The sequence below is a fragment of the Lonchura striata genome, chromosome 1A (assembly GCF_050655825.1).
Source record: "Lonchura striata isolate lonStrDom1 chromosome 1A, ASM5065582v1, whole genome shotgun sequence".
Classification (NCBI taxonomy): Eukaryota; Metazoa; Chordata; class Aves; order Passeriformes; family Estrildidae; genus Lonchura; species Lonchura striata.
In genome coordinates this window covers 70,780,551-70,805,042 of record NC_140741.1, presented here as the reverse complement: position 1 = coordinate 70,805,042, position 24,492 = coordinate 70,780,551, and the positions used below count along the sequence as shown (strand labels likewise).

The 24,492-nt window shown below is 41.3% G+C and overlaps 1 protein-coding gene across 24 annotated transcripts in view; it reads left to right on the top strand.

Moving 5' to 3' along the window:
- The window catches only part of CELF2 (CUGBP Elav-like family member 2), a 547,425-nt gene that overhangs the window by 436,335 nt on the left and 86,598 nt on the right, over positions 1 to 24,492 (top strand). For all 24 annotated transcript variants that reach the window (XM_021530962.4, XM_021530961.4, XM_031506833.3 and 21 more), the window contains one exon: positions 9,545 to 9,627. In XM_021530962.4, coding sequence (XP_021386637.1) covers positions 9,545 to 9,627 — 83 coding nt within the window. The remainder of the gene's footprint in view (positions 1 to 9,544; positions 9,628 to 24,492) is intronic.

Genomic DNA, 24,492 nt, shown 5'->3' with positions numbered 1-24,492 from the left:
GAAGGTGCTATAAGGTCTCTGATTCTGTTTTTTAACAAAAGGAAAAAAAATTAATTAGTGTGTTCTTGCTGTGAAAAAAACTCATCTAGTGTGTGAAATTTGCTAGTGAGTGAGAGCTGGTTCCCAATTGATAGGTACACAAATAAAACAGTAATTTAACTGATGTTATCTGCTAGAGTTAAATAAGCTTGCAAAATATTTCTGGGGAAGTTAAACTGTGTTAGGAGGGATGTTGTCAGAAGTCAGTTAAATTCTTTCATTGCCATTTCACAGAATCACAAGCTGGCTGAGGTCAGAAAGAACTTCTGGGATTCACCTTATCCAACCCCAGCTCAAAGCAGGGTCATCTACAGGAGGTTTCTCAGAGCCGTGTCCAGGAAGGATTTTAATATCTCCAGGGATGGAGAGAGTCCACCACCTGCTTGGGCAAACCATGCCAGTGTTTGATCACCTTTTAAATAAAAGTGTCATTCCTTATTTTTAAATGGAATTTCCTGTATTTTAATGGGTGACCATGGTCTCTTGTCCTGTCATTGGACCACTTAGAGGGCTTCTATCTTCCTCCAATGTCTTCTTCTCCAGGCTTAGCAGTCCCAGCTCTCTCAGTTGCTTTTCATATGAGAGATATTCCAGACTCTTCCTCATCTTCATGATCCTTCATAAGGCAGCCTCCAGTATGAGCATATCTCTTTACTAGGGAAAAAGAAGATCCAGAACCCCATATACATCTCAGCAGGGCTGAATAGAGGGCAAGGATCGCCTCCACCGACCTGCTCTGCCTGATGCAGCCCAGGATGCCTTTGGCATTTAACCAGTGAAGATCATTTCCAGTACACAACACGGGTTTTTCATAGGGGAAGTTTATAAATTGCAAATAACTCTTAAAGATTTGGTTATTTTGAAGGGATAGTTTTATGGTAAAGCCTTTCTATTCTGAGTAATTTTTGCTACAGAGTTGACTCCTAGTTGAACTAGGACTCGAGTGGCTTCTCAGGAGTCACACTGCAATTAGAGGTTTCATCAGAGCAGTGATCTGGAAGTCTTATCAGGAAAAGACAGTTTTCAGTGATCTTTCTCAAGCATTCAAGTGAAAGAAAAAATAGAAGGAAATGCAGGACTATAAGACATGTATGCTGGGAAGTTTGATTTGCCAGTGAGTCCCAGGGTTGGAGACAGTGGGGCTTTTGAAATGACATCAGGGAAAAATATGTCCCTGCCTATGTTATTTTATGTAAACACGATCTTTGTAGAGTCTTTTTGAACTATGATACAGTGTCACAGCAATAATGGATTAATAATGGAGGACATCTTAATTTTGTGTTTCCATTTTTTTAAGCATCTGTTCTCTGCACCCTTTCTCTCTACTGCATCCAAAGGTGTATTTAGCAGATGGTCAGACTTAGGGGTTAACTTGTATAGAGGGCATGTTAGTTCATTTTGAAGTCAGTAAACTCAAGTCAGTAATTATTACCTGGCCAAATAAAAGGGAACAATAACTGTCTGCTACAAAGAAAAGAATATTTATTTGAGGGAAAAAGAAAATAAATTAAAGATTAAGGAGCATTAGTGCAAGAATAAGAAGGGAAAGAAGAAAGAAAATATGAAGGGGAAATTACAAGAAGGCAGTAAAAGAAATATATCATTATTTGCATTTTCATTTTTTTGTTGTTTCATTTTGATGTCTCCCCAATTTCAAGATTTCTTTCTTGATACAATATATATACATAGTGACAAGCCTTGTTTAAAATTATTTCAAGTTTAAAAAATATTCTTGCATTTTGTGTATATTCTTTCCTATATTTTACAAGTGGGAAGTGAACTTCCCATGGGACACCCCCTCACAGAGCTAGAGGCTGGAATGCCATTTCCCCACCCTCTCGCACTGCTGTCCTACTTACTTGAGGGTTTCTTGTTCAAAAGCTCTGACAAGCAGTTTTTATTGTAACCCATATGGACTGATGTGTAAGATCCCAATTACTCTTCACCCCTGAGATCTAGAAATGTGAACAGACCAAACATGGACTCGACAGGTGGCACTGAGCTGCTGCTTTGATTTTCCCACTGATGTTGGTTGTCTGATTGCCATCCATCTCCATGGCTTTCCCTAGGGATTTGCACTGGATGGGTGCTTGGACAGGCTGGCAAAGGAGGAACTTTCCAGGCCAGGCCTCCTGCAGATCAGGGTGTTAATGCAGTGCTGATGTGCAGGTTCAGTGCCAATGAACCTGCCCAGCTCTGTCTTCACAGCACTTCCTGAGTTTGTGTTGCAACATCTCTCATCCACTACTCAGCCCAAACCAATAAAGCTCAGCTTCCATCCCAGCACGCAAGGATGGTTTCTTTAGGGACAGATTAGTTTGTAATGACATAAATTTGCCTTGATGCTATACACCTGACTTGTGTGTTTATTTACCCTTCCACCATGTATAGAACCTAATTCTGCATCTGCTTTTTTTTACTCCTTTATCACCATCTAGTGCAGATATCATATGAGTGTTGCCAAGCTTCAGGTGTGGAAGTTGGCCCCTTCCTTTAGAAGTAAAACAGACTGTTCCAGCATGATGGCCATTTGCTTCCCACTCATTACACTGGCAGCAGGAGAGTTCAGGAATTTGCAAAAGCTGTCATTGTCCTATATGAAAAATTGTACATTGAAATTCTTCAGGTATTTGTACAGCTATTAGCCATTTTAAACTGTTTAATATAAGTGGCTTATTTCAGAGAGCACGAAAAGTAGATTCTGGCAATTTTGCCCTTGATATCTTTTCTATCTGTGTCGCACTTTAGTCAAAATTTACATAATAATGGGTAGGGAAGTGTTGTGGGACATGAACCAGTGCATATTAGTTCTTAGTTGCTTTCCCAAAAGGCTTGAAAATGCAGCAAATTTAATCTAGGTCGGAAAAAAAGAAAAAAAAAGAAAAGGAAAGGAAAAAAAAATAAGAAAAAAAAAAAAACTTCCATTTTGTAGGCAGAGGACATTTATAGAGAGCATTTGTATTCACAAGGGTACGGGAATGACAGAGTGCAACTCCTCCAAAAGAGCTCCCCGGTGCAGCTGAAGGCTGACAGCAAACTAGGACTTGTGGCCAATTAACAGAAAGGCCATCATAACTTGCAAGGCATGGAGAGAAAAAATTGAGCTCCATGGGATCATTTTTCAGTGGCCATTTACGGGGCTGTTACCGGCCTGGAGCATTTGTGCTTTAATGCAAGCGGTGAGATGTGGGGCACACTGGGGCTGGGGCACTGCCACCCCAAATCCTGTAACCAGGAGGAAAAATAGAGCACAGGGTGGAATTTGGCACGTCCCAGCTCACATGTGAGCCCTTGCCTACATTCAGCTAATGTATTAATATTAGAAGTGGCATTGCTATAATATGTGCTGTCATTAGAGTGGCAATGCGATTTCCTGGCTGGTGACAGGACTGGTAATACGGTTTCCATCAGGGTGCCAATTATATCAAACTATTAGCAAACCTGAGCTAATTGGGAGGCGGCACCATTAAAGGTTGGTTTCTGCTGTATTCGGCAATTCTAGCAGGGATGGGTTCAGGAGTGAATCCTTTCCCTCTTACCCTCCCATGACTCCATAGGCAATAGAGTATAAGGATGGTGCAGGTAGGAATCAAATCACATCCCTGCCTTAGCCACTTTCTTATTGTAATAAGCAGAGTTCCAAAAATTTTTATTTTTGGGTGTCTTTGTCAGGAATGGCTCTATTTGCTATTCAGACAGTTCATGGTTTTCTCTGGTTTTGTATGGAACCACCCAATCAAAATCTCTAAGACTTGAACCATCTCTCCTAATACTAGACCACTGTCTTCAGTGCAGGTTAGCTAATTACACTAACATCTGTAGCACAGAAGAAATGCCAGGCAAGGCTTCCATTACACTGGATAAAATGTAAGCAAAGTGAAAAGTCTCATTGCCCAACCACACACCTGAATACCTTGTAGCAATAGGTCTTCTCAGTGGCTTTAGTAGAAAAAAAGATTTTAATGTCTTCATTGGCTTTTGGCAAATGACGTTACAGGTCACGGTGTGTTTGGTTAGAAATGATGCTGTTCAGGCAGCTTTTTGTGATGTACAGAGCATGTATTCCAGAGTTCAGGTGGATGACTGGAATGCAGGAGATCTTGTTAAAGGCTGCCCTGTATTAGTGTAGTGTTTAAATTTTGGTGGTGAATGAGTGGATGTGGAAATCGGGAGAGAAACATTTGGAGTGGGAAAAAAAAACAAGAAAAATAAATTGTCCTGAACTGAAACTAGCTTGAACTGTGCTGGATTGACAAGAAGCTACTGTCCCCATTGAGATTCCAGGCTTGTATGAAGCCAGCACCTGTTCTGCTTGCAAATGCACACACAAAAGTGAGCTTCATTCACAGAAAGAAAGAAACATAGCAGGACTTCACTCATTTAGCCTTCCAGGGCCTTGAGTCCCTTGATCTGTCAGCCCCTTAGAATTCAAACACAGCCTTTAAAGGAATTTTCAATTCACAACATGATGACTTTGTTGATGTCCTGAATGTGAATGTATTTTGAATTGAATTTGTCTGCCAGTATTCCATTACGTGCTAAAAGAATGCAGAGTTCAATCATCAGATAATCATTATAGCTGTTTTGAAGTGTTTATTTTATTAGTCTAGAAGGTAAAGCAAATTTCATACTTTTAAGTTGTTGCAGGCTTTGCAGGCGCCCTGATAAGCTCTTGTATTTCTATACCCCATGGTTAGGGTTCAGGTACTGGCAGCAGGTGATAATATGCACAACACAGGAGAGATCCAAACTGACAAATTTTGACAGTTGAAAACTAATATATCAGACCAATAAATATGGGTTGAGCTTTTTTTTTTTTTTTCCCTCTGGTATCTTTTCTCTTTTAATTCCCAAAAGTTAAATTTTCAGGCCTGGGAGACTGAAAAATATTTTTCTACAAGCAAATCAAAACCTCAGAGCATCTTATGGAGCGTGTTTTAATTACTGTCCACATCCAAGGGTTATTTTCTGATATAGATGCACATGTGTAATTCCTGGTAACTTTAATAAAGGAATTATCTATTCAGTTTAGGGAGCTGTAAAAGACTTTTTCTCACCCAGAGCAAGATGGAGGTGTCCATATTCACTCAGGCATGAAATCCTGGCTGAGAGATTAAGCCTCTTACACAGATCCCAGTGCCATTAAATGTCAACAAGGACTGTGTAAGCCACATCTTCAAGTGGAGGAGAGCTTCCCTTTGTTAGTTATTCAAAATTAGGAATGTAAACAGCTCTCACAGCATAATTAGTTTGTGTTTGAATTGGGAGAAAGTGACAAAAATAATGGCATAGCAGAGCTCCTGGAGATGTCATAGAGCTGGATCTTTCAGCCTAACAAAGCCATGACTGCTCTGCTGGGAGGCAAATTTGGGTCACGGAGCAGAAGTCACACAGTAGGAGAAGCCCCATTGCTCGGGGTCACTAACAGCCCTTTGAAAAAATTCTCTTGCTTACAGGAGGAATGGCATGTCTTAAAGTTTCATGGTGAAAACTGCAATTTGTCATAGTTCCACAAAATCCTCCAGAAACCCAGGTTCACTGCTAGCAGAAAACCATGGCCCCCGTGGTGTGAAAGTCCTCACCACTTGATCTTTTTCCCATTCCTCACTTCTAAATGATGGCTTCAGTGAACCCATGGCTTGATTCTCCTGTAATCCATTGCTGCCATCTTTGACAGTGACTCACGTAAAGCTGTTTCTAGCCATACATGAGGCTGTTTGTCCCTGTCACTGTCTTGCTAAACAGGTTTCTGTGGAAATTAAATAAATAAAATCTCTACCAGTGGTGCTAATTGGTGCCTTTGGCAGCCTGAGCAAGGGCTTGTGAATTGAATGTGTCATGGAGAATTGAATGTGTCAACTCTCTCCCAATGGCTGGGACCTTAAGGTCTTTCTCTGGCACTAAATTTCCTTTGAAAAAAGAAAAAAGGGGAAGAGGCGGGAGGGGGGAAGAGAGAGAGAGAGAAAACAAGCTGAAGTAAGAGATCTTTTCCCTTTTTTTAATGAGGTGTTGAAGTTGAACATTGTAGTGTCCACACTGCAGCGTTTGCTCATCAGATGCCTTAAGAAGTAGGGCTGGTTTTTGCTGTTGTTTCTCAGGCATCCGATTAAACACTGAGCAGCATGGAGTGGCAGGTTTTATTCAGTCTGTTCAAGCATCTGGCAGGATAGCCATGAAGTTGTTGCCGATGTCCTTAAGGGACTGTAGGGATCTGCATGATTCATTCAGCATTTTTTTCAAGGTACAAAGAAGAAATGCCTTACGCTGTAGTAAATACTGTTCCAAGTAGAGCACAACCAGCTTAGCAGAGCGTGGGAGATTTGCTGCTCTGGAGGCACTGACTGGCAGGATGAGCTCCTCTGCCTGTGGGCAGGAATACACTAACCCATGTGGAGTTAAACTGGGCTGGATTTCAGGCTGTTGAGGACTGGCAGAACCATGTCCACAAACCAATTCACCTTTTAAGTTGTCCTGACTAGGAGAGGAGAAGGTTATCACTGACAGGCTCTGAGTTATTTGGATGTCAAAGTCTAGTTGCGGTTCAAGCTGCTGTCGAGTTTGTTGGTAATGAAAAAAAGATTCTATGTGCATGGGGTCTGAAGGGGAGGGTTTATTTTTTAATTTTCTTTCAGTAGGAAGCATACCTTTTCTTTTTCAGCTGGGCCACTTGTTTGTTTTGGCAATATTACATTTTCTTTAGTAAAATAGAGGGAGGAAGGAATGTCATTGCCTTTTTGCCTTTCAGCAGGGGACAGCTACTAGTCTTAAAGCACAGTTTAGCCCTGTCCTGTTACACAGGCATCTTCCCCATCAACACTCCTGCAGAAAAAACTGAATTAGGTCCTTTTTCTATGTACTCACCCAAAAGGATTTTACAGTGGTGCCATCTTCAATGCAGTTTGTGTAACATGGCTACAGCACCTCTGGAAAATCCATAGGCTGAGCTACAGCATTTTCTTGGGGAAACATGCACTATTGCCTTTTCTGTTTCTCTCTGTTGTCTTATTTTCTTTTCTGAGTCCAGCTGACCTCTGTGGCAGACACCTTCAAATTCAGGTGTACACGAGTGGGGGTCCATGCCACCTTCAAACCACAGCAAACCAGCTCTTGTTGTGGGGTTTGTTTTATTTAGGAAGATATAAGCCAAATGTGTCCTGACAAAAATTTTATCCATATGCATTTCCAGATGTGTCAATCTGTGAGCTGAGAAGTCTCTATTTTTGTCAAGGTCTGATGACCTGCCTGAAACATCCCCACATTTCCTATTAAGCTACTGTTTCTTCCAGCCCTCATTCACAGAAACATTTTTCTCTCCTGAGCTGTTACTTCCCAAAAATGACCAGTTAAAGGGTATTTCACAGCATATTCATCTTTCAAGTGCAGTTCTTTCAAGTATTGCCAAGAATGATAAACCAATAGATTTCAAATTTCTCCTTATCGGAATGAACCCCCGAGCTGAAATCTAAAATGAAACTCTTCGGGCCCATGGAAAAGGCCATGGCAATTGCAAAGTTGTGATTACAGCTTGATATTTTCCCCTCTGAATCCTCTCTCCTGGTTAAAAAGTCTTATATTAAAAAGCTAACAAACCAAAAAAAGAAACAATAGGAGATAGACTTGGAGCTGTCTGACAGGATAGAAAAATATTGCAATATTGTCTTAAAATACCACTATTAAATGTCACAAACTTGGGGTAAAATAATTCACCTGGGGTAAAATAATTCAGATTTTCAGGATTTTCCAGTGAAACAGAAGGTTTAGAAACACTTATAGGAAACACAAACCTTAACAGGCTGTGCCTGTCTCTAGCACACATCCCTGCGATCGATGTCCCGCTTACTGAAATAATTATTAAGCCATCTCCATCATAAAGTGTGAAATTTTAAAGAACCTGTTGGCAGTATGAAAAACGTTCCTCTCAGGTGTGTTAAGTCTGCATTACCTGCCTGCCCACGTTTTGCAGTGCTTGCAAGTGATTTTGTACATTAGGGATAAACTCGCTGTGTTCCAGCTGGCAATACATGGTCACCTTTGCTGGTCACCAAGGCAATGCTGTCACTGGCCTGGCTGCAGAGCCAGAGGGAGCATTCCCAATGCCATGCCCAGCTTGAGCCAAGCAAGGAGCAGTGGAGGGACCATTCTGGATTCAGCCCTTCCTTCCAACGTGGGCCACCAATGGTTGCTTCCAATGATTGCTGTGTGTTGCTGTGCACACCTTCTCCTTGTGTCCTTTGCCACTATGGGGATGCTGCAGGGTTGAACTCAAGCAGGCACGTCAGGTGGGCTGGGATGTTTCACCTTGACCAACATTAGGGAGCTGATATAAGCTTTGCTCATTGCCTGAAGCACAGATTATTTTATCTGTGTCATGCTCCAAGGGATGCATGAACCAGGGTTTCTTTTATTTACTGATTGGTTCTGACATTTCTCTGGAGTTGTAACAAATCTCTGTGATTAAGAGAAAAGGATTGTTTTCTGATTCATCAGTAAGATCTGTTTCATGTGAAGTAGGTTTCTACTTCAGGGGCCACTTCTGTCCCCCAGCCAGCATTGCCCAGAATGTTTTCCCTCTCCCCATAATCAAACACCCCATCTGCAGCAAACATGTCATCTGTCAAGGAGCAGACTTCATTGCTGTGGGGTATTACAGGCAAACCCTGCTCCTTGCTTTTTGTCCCCTGCCTGTGACATTAGAGCTCTTCCCTGAGGATCTGTGTGTGAGCCCTGACCTCACCCTTGGGCTGGTTGAGCTGCCTGGGCTGTGTGTGCTGCAGCAAAAGCTGCTTTACGTTCGCAGTGGACAAAGTGACAGCAACCCATGTTTGGTCCCACACACCACCTGGCTGGACCATGCTGTCAAAAGGGAAACCACAGGATTAAGGCAACTAAAACCACCTGCTTTACTGAAAATGCAGCAGATGCAGGGAGAGCAGAGCCTCCCTTAATGCTGTTAGCCATCAGCAGCCTCCACTTTCCCAGCAGTGGCGAATTCACCTGTAGCTTGTTTTTCATTTTTGAAACTGAGTTGAGTGTTCCACCTCCAGTCCTGCCTGGTTTCAAAGAAATGGGGGAATCAACCTTAGCTCTTTTGTATAAGGCCCTTTAAATAAAGTCCTGCTTTAGCCTGCTTTTCTGCTTGGGATGTAACAATGAATTCCTGCTGCTTGAGCCTGCCATGTTGCTTATATTCAAAGTATAATGGGGAGCCTTCAGAAAAATATAACCTTATTTACAATGTACAAAGCCAATTGGATTTTGGTTAACAATTTCTAAGTGATTACAGTTCACTAACAATGCAGGTGTGCTATAGATGCAATGCACAGGGGGTGACTTTTATTTTAAATCATACAAGCTTTCTTTTATTCATGTCATTCAGGCGCCTCAGGATAATTCACATTTCCAGCTTTCATAATGTGTTGTTCAACCACTGTTTTTTCTCCCTTCCTATTGTACTCTCGCAAATCATACTCACTAATTTCTGAAAGCTTTTCATTTCTCTCTATAGGTTGTTGTTTCGTAACATTTTATACAAGAAAAGCTGCTCTTGAGGCACAGAATGCACTGCACAATATTAAAACTTTACCTGGGGTGAGTACATTTACTTTTTGATCCTAATTATTTTATTGCCAGAAGAATAGCCCTTTTGCTCTCCATGCTGCTTGGTGCCCCAAATGATCTTAATCTCTGCAAGGAGGGTGGCTAAGCTGATGGTCTGTCCTGTGTTGGTGCCAGTCCTGTAGCAATGGCATCATGTCCAAAGGCAGCTGCTGTTCTCTAGAAAGTCCTTTGGCTGGAAAGGCTATTGATTCCTGCTGAGTAGAGACAGTGCCCAAAGTGTAATGTGGATCTTTATTTTTAATTTATTTAAGGGAGAGGGAGGGAAGGGGGAAGGAGAGAAAGCATAAGGCAGAAAAACACTGCACCACTGGGGCTTCATGTTTGAAGAGGGAGAGGAGAAGACAAAAGACAGCCAAAGTTTGTTAAATGCAGCCTTTATCTGTGTGGTTTCTAAACAACCTGAATGCACTGGCTGCACATCTCAGGGTGTTGTGTAGTGTGGTACCACATAGCTGCTTGCACAGGGTCATCCTGTCTCCTGACATCACCTCTCGTCACCACCTGCTCCCACTGGCACCAGCATTCAGAACAGTTGTGGTTGTGTTGTACAAACTGTATCCTGCGTTTTACTGTGGTATTTTATATTTAAATTACAGGGCTAGAGAGAAGTATAGCACTGGTAATTGCATGTCTAAACTCTGAAATCTTCTTGTACCACCATTTTCATTTTTTCTGCTGTATTCTTTGAGGATGGAAGTGAAAAAAATATAAAGGATGGAGGCATATCCCCTCTTGATGTAGGAGAAGTGTTCAAGTATATGTTTGTAGTGTCTGGTTACAGACGTGAAAATAAATAAATACACTGTGTAAATAAATAGAGCATTGCCTGGACTGACAGTTATATGGCCAATATGTCCTTTAGTTCCTATGTGCTGTGTGTGAAATTGGACACTCTGTGTTTGAAAAATTATATCTGGCCGGTTCACTTTGTGCAAGTGATTTCCTGTTAGGAAAGCCACCTCATGTGTCATGGAAATAGTCAGCATAGAGAGGTGCTGTAATGGCACAGTTACCTGTGAGCCCTGCTAAAGGTGAAATGGGAGTCCTCTGTCATTTGCAATGAACATGCTGGGAATGGTGTGGGGAATCTGCAAAGGTAGGAGAAGAGGAGTAAAGTTGTGGCACTTCAAGTGATGTTTTCCAGCAGCTGGCCCTTGCAAGGGACAGTACCAAGACCTTACAAGCCTCCCAGTGGGAGTCTCAGCACTTTAGGGTGTAGAGGATGGATGTGCCATTCAAGAGAGAGAAAGGAAGGCTCTGAGGGACAATTCCCTTTGAGACCCCTTTGGAGTCCCAGTGTTCTCTGTCCCTGCAACCCCAGCTGTTGGTTCCCATCCCCACTGCCAGAAAATGCCAAGCCCTCGGATGAGAGCTCTCTAACCCCATTCAATGTTGCACCTAAACCAACTCACTGAGTTATTGCTCTCCATCATGCTTGGAGTCAAATGGCTGTGTGGACTGGCTGGGTAGGATGGAGGTGACCCCAAGCTGCTGGAGCAGCACCCTGCCCAGATAGCATCCCTCAAGCTCTACCACAAGATCTATGCATCACAAAGTAGATGGGGTCTGTTTAGAATCATACAGAGTCATAGGGGCTGGAAAAGACCTCCAAGATCATCGAGTACAACCTTTGACCAAAACCCACAATGTCAATTAAATCACAGCACTAAGTGCCACATCCAGTTGTTTTTTTGAACACTTCTAAGCATGATGACTCCACCACTTCCCTGGGCAGCCAAAGGTTGACCACCCTTCTAGTGAAGAAGCTCATTCTGATGCCCAATCTGAACCTCCCCTGGTGCAGCTTGAGGACATGTCTTCTCATCCTGTTGCCTGGGGGCAGAGCCTGACCCCGCCTGGCCACACCCTCCTGTCAGGAGGTTGAAGAGAGTGGTAAGGTCACTGCAACCTTTTCTCCAGGCTAAACAAATCAAGCTGCCCCAGCTGCTTTTAGTTTTCTCTGTTGTTCCCTGAGTCCTCCAAGCTGCTTGCTGTGTTCTGAGAGATGTCATTTATCCCAGTGGGTGACTCGGAGGGACAGTTTCACTCTCTTGCTTCCTCACATACAGGTGGCAAAGCTGGCTCAGCTCTGCATTGCATCTTAGTTGAGCAGGGCATCATTTTCTCCCCAACTTTTGCACAGCTAATGAGTAGGCAGCAGTTAAAGATGCTAGTGTACCTTTTGATGTTATTTTAAAATAGGGTTCAAAAATTTTTTTCCCTAAAGCCCTCTCTAGTTCTTTGTCATTTAAAATTTATCTTTCTAAGCTGTTCTTTCCTGTCCTGACTGTGAGGTTACAAAGTTTTCTTTTAAGGAAATACAGACACAGCATTCCCATAACTCAGGGGCCTTAGCTTTAAAAATACTCCTGGTATGGCCAGAGATGTTTAGATTTTACTATGAGATAAGTTGTTATACCTACTTTTTTAAAGGGAAGCCTCTAATAAAGAGAAGCAACTTGAATACATTTCTACTACTTGTCTTTCAGAATGATTCAGCATATATTATATAACAGATTCTGTATTTTGCACGTGCAGTATACTGACATTCAGCATATATAGGGATACTGTTATGCTGCATCTGTATATTCCCAAAATAACTTCATTTAAGCACTCTTTAAAGTTGTGGCACATGTGCTGGAAACACTTCACGTTAGGAGGGTTCTCCTTATATGAATTTTAGCAATTTCTGTATTGTTCCTCTTGCCTGCTAAGCAGCTATTACCAAACAAGTGGGAATCAGTAGTGGATAGTTCTGTGTGTGAAATAGTCTCAGAGCAAATGGAAGCAATCTTCTGTCAGAGCTGCAACAAGGGATGAATTTGGATCAGGTTCATTTAGGCATCGAGTGTCAGTTTGCTTCCAGTAAGCAAGGTATGGTCAGTAGGAGGTTCAGTAATAAGGTGTCTCCTGGAAACAAAAGAATCCATGCCTTTGCCTTTTGCTGTAATATCACCATGCATGAGATAAGGCATCCTTAAACAGCTCAGGAAGAAAATCCGAGGCAAAGGCAGGTGATTTATTAGTGTAAGGTAAGGAAAGTTGGCAGAGGCAGGAGCAGGGGGCTGCAGGGATGCTGTGGCTGTTGGAACTCATCTGTGTTTTACCTTGTTTTACCTGCACTCAGGTGTAACCTGCACTGCTGCAGAGGTGTGGAGGAGAATAGCTCTGTGTTCATTGTGGATAGAGCCTAGATTGTTTCTGGGTTTGGTCTCTTCATTTCTTAAATGCAGGCTTGCTCAGCAAGCAAGTTTTGGATCAGCACTGGTGAAGCCAAAAAAGTGGGGGTTTAGTGTGAATTTTATTCCCCTTCCAAGGCTGCATGTTCAGTGTAATTTAAGTAGCTTTTTGAGCAAAGCCTGCAGTGCTATGTCTCTATCTCTGCTTTTTTTGCCTGGACCTCATCCTTAACAGAGACATGAAAACACCAGCGCTTGATCTGCTCCTTTGAGCTGCACCCTTTTAGTGGACATGAAGAAAATAAGACCAGACATAAATGATTAATGCAGAATCTTGGAAGAAAATATTGCAGGGTGCCTTGCTGTTTGATTACAAGCCTTGGAATTAGTCAACATTTCCATAATTCTAAACCAATATACACCTGTTTTCCCACTGTGATGTGAAGGCACAACTTAATTTAACAGAAACCCCGCTGTGCTAAATCTCTCATTAAATACCAAGCTAGTTCTGTAATTTAAAGTTGCAGCACTACTATTTTAACTGAATTGCCTTTGTATTATAAAATTAATAAGAAGTTAATGATGCACTTTGCTGTATTCACTCAGATTTTTTTTTCACAGCAACAACAACAAAAAAGAAAGATAAAGAAGAAAAACATGTCACCAGCTGACATCTCAAGGCTTTTTTGGTTTTAATCATTTTCCTGAGGATAGAAATTCATTTAAAAAGATTTTTTTAAAAAAATTAAAAACTTTCTGCACAAGTAGGATCAAACATCATCTTTTTATTCATGATTAATATAATCTCTCTGTGAGTCATAATATTCCGTGTCATATATGGGAGCTTTTATCTTTCCCAAAATATGTATTTAGATATCACTTGTTATGTACGATTGCTGCTAGGCAGAGAAGCAGATATGCAGTGTTTGAGAAATACAGGCATATTGTTATGATATATGATACAGATCAACAAAACAGGGACAGTTATCTTCTGTTTACTTGGTGCTGGCATCACAAGTAGCTTTTGTCTTGCAAATGAACAGTGTGAATTTTCAGATGTGTCTTTTCAAACATAGCACGAGAGCAGGTTGCTGGTACCCTCACAGCTCATAGGGATGTGGTTTATATTATTCACCTTAGAGTCAGGTTTTCTTGGAGTGTTCATTTGGATTTTGTTTTAAAAGGCAGAAGGGAGAGAAGGGAAAATCTCAATTTGAATGTAATAATTATCTTGGAAATGGGCTTCTTTGGGATGAGATGTAGAACTGAGGCCTTAACTAGTCTCATTTTCATTAAGAATCTCATGGCTTCGTTAGAGTTGTTTAACTTCTATTCCCTAAACAGAGTAATCCAATAAATTCCACCCATCTAAATTTCTGTACCTTCAGTTAGATGTAATAATCTTGTTTCCCCCATGCCCTAATTTGCTGCTTAGTGAAAATTGGCTTCTGTATAGAGGGCAAACCTCAAAGAGCTGCATTCAGGGACTTCTTTAACTGCCTTCATGGCACTGACATTTGTTCATTGTTTTAGTTTTAACATGCTTTATTTTAAAAACAGAATGTTCTCTGTTTTGCTGACAAGTGAACCCGGTAGGATTTCCTGGCAAGGGTTAAGTGCAGAGAGGTAACACAAGAGCACTATATGTTGGTTGGATTCTTGGAGCCAAATAGCTGAATAAATGTACCTTTAATGTCATGCAGAGGCTATTTGAAGTCAGAAATCAATGGGCATCCATTTGTAAAATCCACGCCTAAAACTCTTTGGAGTCTTTGTTCTTTATTTGAAGTTAGATTTATTGGACATGGCAAGGGTTATTTGTTGTCTTTATGTACATTTTTTTATATATCCTCCTACCTAAGGTTATCACAGAAATAATTAACAGCCCACACTCTGCACTCCCATGCTTTTAACAGAAACATGGTTTATGTGGTTCTTATTTCAAGTGAGATATACATATGTATTCCAAGTAGCAGCAAACCTTTTGTATTGAAGTTCTGGCATGAAATTAGGACATTAGCTATATGAATTGATTTGATAAAGGGTTTAACAAGGAAGAAATACCATTTCGAGAAAAGTCTTAATATTTTAACAGCAAGGTGGAGTTTGTAGGAACTGTATTTGTAAAATATTCATGGATTTCTTTTTTGCCAGATGTTGTCAAGGAAAACATTTTTCATCTTTACATTGTAAGCATCACTTCTGGTTTTATTAAATGTTTTTTACATCATAGGGAAGCAGGACTTTCTTAGAGGGAACTTTGCCCACAGGTTGTATACTGGCTGTAAGGAAACCTCAAGGTCCATTTAGGGGTGTAGCATATGAAAAATAATAATCAGAATAATCTGGTCCAAAATGTAGGCACTCATGATGACTTACTATGAAACCTCATTCACTTTCTGATAAAATATCATCTGTCCAACAAGAAGCAAAAAAACCCAAATATATTTCTGGTTCTTGCTTTACATCATGAGCTCCTTTCTAATGACTATTCTGACACTCTCCTTTCTGGAGTAGTGTTTTAATATCCACTTCCCTTCTCCATTTTAAGCCTTATGGTTTGTCAGCACTATATGAACATTATGTAAAAATTACCTGTAATAAAAAGGTAATCATCCAATATGATTTGAATAATAGCCTGAATATGATATATCAGTGACTCTGAGAGATTTTGACAAACAGAAAGGGAATTCAAAGAGCAATTAACTTAGTTAAGGCTTTGCAGTGATTGATTTATGATGACAAATTAAACTAATTCAGTACCCATATCGTATGGCCAAATGCTGTTTAATGAAGGATCCAAAGAGTATAGAACTGCTTAAATTATAAAAATACCAGATGGGAAAGAAGAGAATTCCCAGGGAGCAGCTGTTCCTAGGAGGTGAGCTATAAGACATTCAATGATGTTGGGAAAGTGAATCTGGCCCATTCCTTCCTTTAAAATACTATGCAAATGAATATACTTAATGATACACTGCCCAGCTCAGAAGACATGTGTTTTGTTTTTTTTTTTAATTCAGAAATACCACTTCTACCCATGCCCCTCAAAACAAACAAACAAACAGAAAATGTGTTGCAATTACTCTGCCACTTCAGTGAAAATGAATACTTGCACTGATTTCAAATACCTTAGTAGAAAAGTTGTGTTTGCACCTACCATTGCTGTGAAACACAGAATGGATCACCAGCCCCAGATTTAAAAAAATGGAAAAAAATTACTTAGAATCCAGTGAATCTCTGTAAGTAGCTGAACTTGCAGCTTAAAGGGACAATAGTGATTGTTTTGCAGGCAAAGGGAGAGGGGAATTTTGACCAAGTGAAATAACTTCTCTAAACTGAGCAAAACATTTAGTTCATACTTCTATTGTCCCTTTTTCTCACTGGGGGATGGAAGGTCAAATTTGAAAGGATTTAGCTTGTATTGACCTAACAGAGCCTTCACCACTGGACTTGGTTAAGACTGGAGTCACCTTTTCTCCTCTTGAAGATTCTCCATCTGTATGAAAGTATCAAATTCTGGTGGGAGTGAGAGAAAACAAGGAACAGCACTTGGTTTCCTGGTACTCAGGGCAGTGACTCAAGTACTATGATATCTGGATATGAGTCTATGCTCTAGTAAGTATTTTGTTTTTTGGAAAAGCTTCAAACATTTGGAAGAGGCTCTCCAAGAACAGGGAAGTGCAGGAAGATCCATTGTTCTGAGGCACTGAGAGAAGGTGGCTGAACCTTTACCTGCCTTACTTTAGGGGGGTGATGACCTGTGGTGTGTGAGGAGGGTGCAGAACTGCACAGGGTATGGGCATCAATGAGTTGATTTAGATCCCAGACATCCATATCAGGATGTTCAGGACACAAGAGCACACTGGCCCAGCTGCAAGAGCAGTTAGATGCACACTAGGTTTTTTAGAGAACTCTTGGAGTAGTTCAGGAATGGGGTTTTTTTGTTGTTTTTTTTTTTTTTGGTTGGTTGGGTTGTTTTTGTTTTTTGGGTGGTTTTTTTTTGTTTGTTTGTTTGTTTTGTTTTTTGTTTTTTGTTGGTTTTTTTTCCACAGCTTTGCAGTATAATAATATTGAGATGGAGAGTAAGTAATGCATAATAATGGCTTGACCTCAGAAAAATTCACTGATGTGAAGCTCATCCCCATTCTGGCATGTGACACTGGGATTTGCCTCTGGTTTCCATAACTCTGATCAGCTGAGGTCATCACTTTGCAAAATCCCTCCAGACCTTTTTGTCCAACTTAGAAATCTTACTCAGTGAGGGTGGAGGATCAGTTCACAGGATATCACTTTTAAGCTGGTTGCCCAAAAATCACTGACTTGGAGAACGTTTTGCTGTGCACTTCAGAATGGAAATCTCTGAAGAAAATCAAGAGGCCATCACTGGAGTACTCCAGGGTATTGCAAAGCTCACCAAAATTTAGGTGGGGTGCTTAGCTAAGGACAATAGCCCAGACACTCTCTTAAACAGCTATTTATCCTCCTGCTGGTGTTAGCTGTTTTCTGTTATCTGGAACAGAAAGTACAGGTGCTTCAGTCAGCCTCATTAGCACCACGACACGAGCTATTAAAATTGTCTTCATAATGAAAAACTAGTTCAGGGAGCCTTCCTAGCTGTCTGACTACTCCTACAATAGTGAAATTAGAAAGGCAAATCATAAACAGAGTTGCAAACATCAGGAAACAACATCATTAGAGGTGCCCTTGGATGCCATTTACCTGCCTTGATAGCAATGTTTGGTACCCGTGGAGCTGAGTTATGTTATGACTAAGGAGCCTGGGCCTCGTGGCATGTTTATATCAGAGATAATGTTTGTTCAGCATTCTCCTTCCATTGTGTCCAACCCTGGGAGCTGTTCTGCTTCCTTCAAACACCTCTGCTCTGTGGTCCATTGCTGTTGAAGGGGTGCAGTGCTGGCTCATTGTGTGTTTGCACTCCTGTGGTGGTGCAGGAAGCTGAGGTAGCCCCAGCCAGATTTCCCCCATCTCAGCTGGGTAATGATGCACACAGGTGCACTGTGCTGCTGAATGGGACAGTGTACATGATAAGAGAGAAAACAGAAATTCTGTCTTCTCTGTGATGCTCAAAACCCATAATACTACAAAAAAACAGGTGAAACTGGGTGGCCTGACTGAATCTCCTGCTCTAACACACTTTGGACAATCATATTCGGCCGAATTAAAAACTCTTTGCAGACCCGGAGAGATAATTTATTTTTTGCTCATTCTCTGAAAGAAATTATCATGTTCATCAGCTTAGTTGGAAGAGCCACTTTTTTGTCTGTTCTTCCCCTGTGCTGTACAAAGAAATCCTTCCTCCTCTGGCCAGTAGGGCCACTGGGGCTGCCAGAAGTACATGGAGATTCATTGTGGTGCAAGTACCAATCTGGGGTACAAGCATATTCATCTGATTGTATTGGTAGACATCCAAAACCTTTAGAGAAGCTCAAATGGGGTTTGAATTACCACTCTTGAAAGACATGGAGGGCACATAGCTGCAGAGCTTATATTTTAGGCTGTCAGTGTGTGAAGCAAGTGGTCAGCACCCTCTAAAGCAGAGGGCAAATATTATTGACAAGACACAGGGGAATGGGTTTAAACTGGAAGAGGGTAGGTTTATATTAGACATTAGGAAGAAATTCTTTACTGGGCGGGTGGGGAGGAACTTGGAACAGGTTGCCCAGAGAAGTTGTGGATGCCCCATCCCTGGAAGTGTTCAAGTCCAGGCTGAACAAGGCTTGGACAGACTTGGTCTAGTGGAAGGTGTCCCTGCCCTTGGCAGGAGATTGAAACTAAGTGGTCCTTTTAAGATCTCCTCCAACCCTAACCTTTCTATCATTCAATGATTCTATGGTTTTATGATTCTACAATTAAAGTGTCAAATACCCTTTGACAGGTAAAGCACTAGCAGAGGGGGAAAGCTAATGTTTTTCTACTTTTGGAATGGTCCATCTTTTCTCCTTCAGCTCACTGAAATCAGTAATGGCTTTGCTACCAGACAGTAGCTGACTATCTGCAGGGGCAGAGAGAAACAGTCATTGAAAAAGATGTCACCATAACTCCATTTATTAACAAAAGCCTGAATCTATTGCCTTGTGCCAGAGAAGTTAAAAAAGCAAAAACTGCAAAAGAAAAAAAATCACATTGAGCTAAACAGAGTCTTAAGCAGTGGTAAACAAAATGTAGCTTCCTTTGTGGTTGATTTTTATCCAGCTGCAGCCAAATATCAAAGCGATATCAAAGGAAAGCTACCCATTAATTAATTCAGACTGACTTCACAAAGCAGGCTGGAGCTTTTGCTGATATCTGATTCTGACAACTTCCTAATCTTCACAAGTTGTCATTAAGAGTGGCATTAAAGCAGTCTGCAGCCAATTCCAGCTCTCACCCCATTGTATCTCAGAGATGGTCTATCTGCCATCGCGGGTGGGGGATATGCAAGCAGGGCTTAAAATAAGGAATTTTGCTTCTTTGCAAATGTAATTTACAATGTATCAGGACATCTCATTAATACACTGCCTCAATTATTCATCCTAGGAATTCTCACCCATTCCCACTTGCAACTATTACAAGTTGCAGTGAGTGGAAATTTTCTTTTCTGAAGGAGATACACAGGGAAAAAGCAGAGAAAGAAACTAAAAAAGAAGCTTGTGTCTGAAAGGAATAATTAGAAGTCTGTAATGATATCTAAGAAAGTATGAATAGAGGCTTATCACTGACTTCAAGATAGAGAACATAGGATTGTGGGTTGAAGAAAGTAAGATTGCAGAAAATAAGACACTAATCAGAGGATAAGATTAGTTATAAACTAAGAACTTTGAGCAACCTGGTGTAGTGGAAGGTGCCCCTGTCTGTGGCAGGGGGTTTGAAACCAGATGTCCCTTCCAACCCAAACCATTCTGTGATCCCATGAACTGAAAATCTGGTACCTCCACAAGTGAAGCTCCTGATTCCACCATGAAAACACAACATCCAGTGTTCCTTACCACTGCCAGGATCACTCAGAGGGATCATGCAGAAATATGGGGGATATCACACCTTTATATTTCCATTCACCTGTGAATGGCTCAAATGATTGAAGAGAGTTTGCTTTCTAGATGATCACTTGAACATGTATCCACCAGACAGTAACTAATGCTATTTTGTGACAAATTCCAGACAATAACTTAGAGGAAAATGTGCTGTGTTATTATACAGTATATTCATTTCAAATATTGCAGAGAATACAGAGGAGGATAAGTACTTTTGGGGGAGCACCTCACCAAGCATCCACAGCAGCATCCGTGAAGATGGTGCATTTATTTCCTCCAGGGCCAAGTACTGCCCAAATGCCAGTGATAAATGGGAATTATTTTTGGTTGTACACAGAACCAAGGATTTACCACCGAAAGAGGTGAAATAAAGCTTAGATCAAGTAAGGAAAAAATACCCAGTATCTGTTCAATTAGAATAATCTTCTAAAGGATACAGGGTTAAATCCCAGTCCTTATGGGTGTTCGGAGTAGGAAAGTATTAGAAAATATGGGATAGGCAGTAATCCTGTATTGGCATTAAGTCATTCAAGATGAGCTGCTGGATTTTTTCATCTCTCATTTCTCCGATTGCTAAGAAGTGAAAGAAATTGCTATGCTGGGTAAATATAGAATCCTCCTATTTGTACAAAAATATATGATTAACCAAAAAGAAAGATCTTGCTAAGTAAGAGCTACTGTCAGTTTAAGTGCTGTGCTTACACACTTGTGTCTGGAGGGCTCTAGGGGTTGCTCAGGCAGACGTGTTCCTTGCCTCTTGTGACCCTCGTCATTTTGCAAAGAATGACATGGAATTATCCCAGTTTAGGAGTGGCCAGATAGCTGACAGCCCTCATTGTCTGCTACTTGTCTTCCTCCCTGTCGACATAAGAACCAAAAATAGAGGGTGAGACGTGGGGAAAATTTATTTTCTGCACCCATTGCTCTTTCCCTGTGCTTTCCTTGCCCACTGCTACAGCCTCACTGACACTGCAACAGCCCTCAGGCTGCATTAGCCTCTCTCAGAAAAAGTAGCATATGCCAAGAAACAGGAGTCAAGACTTCCCAGTAGTTCTAAATGCTAGCTTTGGAGCAGGTAGGATGAATGATTAAGAGTTTTGAGCTCAGCTGGTTTTAGCAGAGGACCTTCCTGGTAGTTCTCTGTGGCCTCCAGCTGTTCCACCTGAAGCCATCCCGGCAAAGAGATTTCCTTGACCTTTAGGCGAGTTGCACATGAAGATGTTACTCACGGGGCACAGACAGAGAAAACTTCTAATTGAGTACAGCAGCAGTAAAGAATAAGTAAAAGAGGACAAGTTTTCACATACTGATGTTTAAGTCACTAAATGAAGCATTGATGCTTTTTTTCAAAAGAATCAAGGGGCCCAGACTCTGGACACAGGCATTAAGGTTCATGCTTGGGATCAGATACTGGTCTGGAGCTTTGCAGATGGGTGGAGGCAGATTGATTTTGGCTTTACTCTTCCTAGCACTGTCCCTTTTACTAACTAAACACCACAGCCAGCTGGAACCAGACTCATCTTCAAAAATATATGTTTCTGCTAATGTTGTCTGCTTATTTTTTGTTTGCTTCACTTTCCAAAATACCTATTGACAGAAATACTCAAATGCATTAGAATTCCTGAAGATTAGCATTATAAATACATAGTGCTTGTTTAGTTTGAATACAAACCACTTTCCTTATCCCAAAGAAAGCACTGGCAGAGTACATTAGCTACAGAGATGCTAAAAAATTAAAGAGAATGAGTTCATATGAAGGGTGGTTAAAAATAACATGGTTGCTCAATGTGACTTACTGGTGTTTGTAACTGTATGTATACACAACCAGACATTCATATTTTCATGTGAACAGTGTGTGTTTGTGTGTGCTTGTGGTGGGAGACTTGTGGCAGTATTGTTCAGTTTTCATAGATGGATGAAATATCAAGCTATCTTTTTCATACTCTCTCTACAGCCAGGTTATTTTGCCAGGGCAGACTATTGGCATAACACTGAGAGTTTGGATGCTGATACTGGATAGTCGTGGAAAATTCCTGTAACTTCAGCTCATGGAGAGCTTAAATAGAATTTATGAGCCACATCCTCATTTGGCGTAAAATATTATGGCTCTGCTGGTTCAACAATATAACTGCACTACTTACCCCAGCTGATCTCAGTCAGGAGAGTAGAATTTTTGACATCTTAATTCAAAACCTCTTTTCTACCTGAATGCTTTGGCTATTCCCTGCAATATTTAGAGGCATGCTTGTTGACAAGTAGTTTGGGGCTCATGTCTGACCTTTGAAGTTATCTGGATTGTAACATCCAGATTGGTAACAGAGACGAATTTGACTGCCTGTCTGCCTTCTGGGTAGAAGGGAATTGTGAATCAAGACATGTATTCTGGACTCAGAACTTCTCTGTACCTTTGCGAGGTGAAAAGTGAAAATGGCAGCGGCCCCACAGCATCAGGGCCAACTTTTTATATATATTGTACCCTTTGCTCTAATTTAAAAGGTAGAATTTCAATAGATTTTATAATTTTGATGCTTTTGGGGCTTATTTGAGACTTACCTCAATCACACTTTTTAGCTATAAGATGTTCTTGCTGTTACATTGTAATGCAAATAGGAGAGCTTTCCAACAGAATTTTAAAAAAGCTTTACATTTAAAAAAATCCCATAGACTAGAATTTGAGTTTTGTATAAAATAATAGACTCTAGTTTCTGTCAGAAGAGGAGCCCAAGAGCGTTGTTGAATCAAGGTGACCTTCCATGCTGCAGAAAGAGTCAGGCAGAAGATCCACTTAGCAAATGAACAGAAAAATCTGTGATGTGAAACAGGGGGAGTGGCTGAGGCTGGTTTCACTCTCTCTGAGTGAAAGCAAAAAATTAAGAAGATAAGTGCAGATGAGATAACACTGTGAAAGAAACAGAGGAGCCCCTTACTATGCTTTCTTGCCTCTCTGAAATGCTGCTGTCACTAGTCATTCCTTTTAAAGGGTTATCTCCTGAATTCCAGCTTGGCAAAGGTAGAGGATATTGATGAGCATAATCACATGGTGTTTTCCCAGAGCATAGTTCACAGAGGACAACAAGCAAGCACAGAACAACGTAAGTCTTTAAATAAAACTCCTGCAAAACAAGTATTTTATATCCTGGTCACTTTGGCCTCTCTCAGAACCGAGCTTGTGTTTTGCATTACAAAAGCCATTGCATGTTTTAAAAAACCTATTATTTAAACTAAATTCCTTCATAGTCATTGATAGCCTGAAAGAAAAGTTATCTTATTTTAGGCTGGGACTGGGTTTTTAGAGAAGAAGAAGGACAAGGTAGAGGATTGCTTTGTTTTCTTAACAAATTTCTAAAAATTATCCTAGAAGTTGATGTGGAATCAGACAGATTTATGCAGAAAGGGAGGGGTTTCCTGTGGACCAGGCTTGAGCATTAGCACCCTAAAATGGTGACTGCAGACTGAACTACTTGAATATTTTCATTTGGCAGCAGGAAAGGTCTTTTTCAAAATGGGGCCTTCTTCTCTAGTTTTCACAGATTCTGAGAAGGGCGAAATTCCCTGAATATGCTCTCAGGAGTCTGTGCTCCCTAAGTGGGGAATCTGGGAGGAAAGTGAAATCTGCCTTTGCAGACCACTCAAGAAAGAATGTCTCTGCTTTGCTGCTTTCTCCTTTTAGATGGTTGAGGGACCTCTGTCATTGCCATGGGAAGACTTCATGTAGAAGATGACTTAATAGGTAGCATGTTTTGGCTTTGCTCTGGCTCTGTTTTCCAAATACTAATATGGGAGGAGGAGGTGTTCTTAGATTTGAAGGGCAAGTACTCCCTTTAAAGTCTCAATCTCCTGTTGACTTCTAGAAACAAACACCCAACTGGGGAGATGGAAGAAAGTACATCTTCAGAACACTTGAGTCATGTCCAGTGGGACGCTGACTGGAAGGCTTGTGTCATGCTGGGAATTGAGTCCTGGCATCTTAGGTCATGCTGGCCAAATCCACCCAATGCACAACAAGGCTGCATTATTTATTAGCTGACATCCCAAAGCCACAACAGCTTGGCTGGCATTTGGTTCCTCCAGCAGCCCTGGATCACTGCTTCAGGTTCTTATGTCACCTCTCAAATAGCGTAGCTAGGGAGTGATACTGTAAAAATATTTAAAAACCCTGCTTGTGTGGAGTGCACCTGCTAAATAATGTCTTACCTACACTGGATGATAAAATAACAATATTTTGGCTTGACAGACTTGGCTTCAATTGTGGAATAACTCCAGGTGCATCACATGGAGCCTCTCTGCCTTTTTCCCACCTTCTTCCTTTCTGCTGCAAAGAGATAGCAGCAGTGAGTACCTCGCAGGGGTAGAGCATGAGAAGCTCGGGCTTTGGTGCAGTGCGGACAGCTCAGCTCCCTCCCCCTGGATCCTCATTCCAGGCCATGCTGAGCTTCCCTGCGTGGCGCTGGGCAAGCCGCCGCCTCGCCGCGCTCCGTTTTCCGCTCACAGACCTGGGCACTGCTTTTTGCCCCTTGCAAGCACCTTGAGGGGGTGGTAAAACCCAGTCAATTAATGTCACAGGGAGACTTCAGTTATCTCCCCACCCCATTGACACTCAAACTTCAGTTGGCAAAATGTCAACA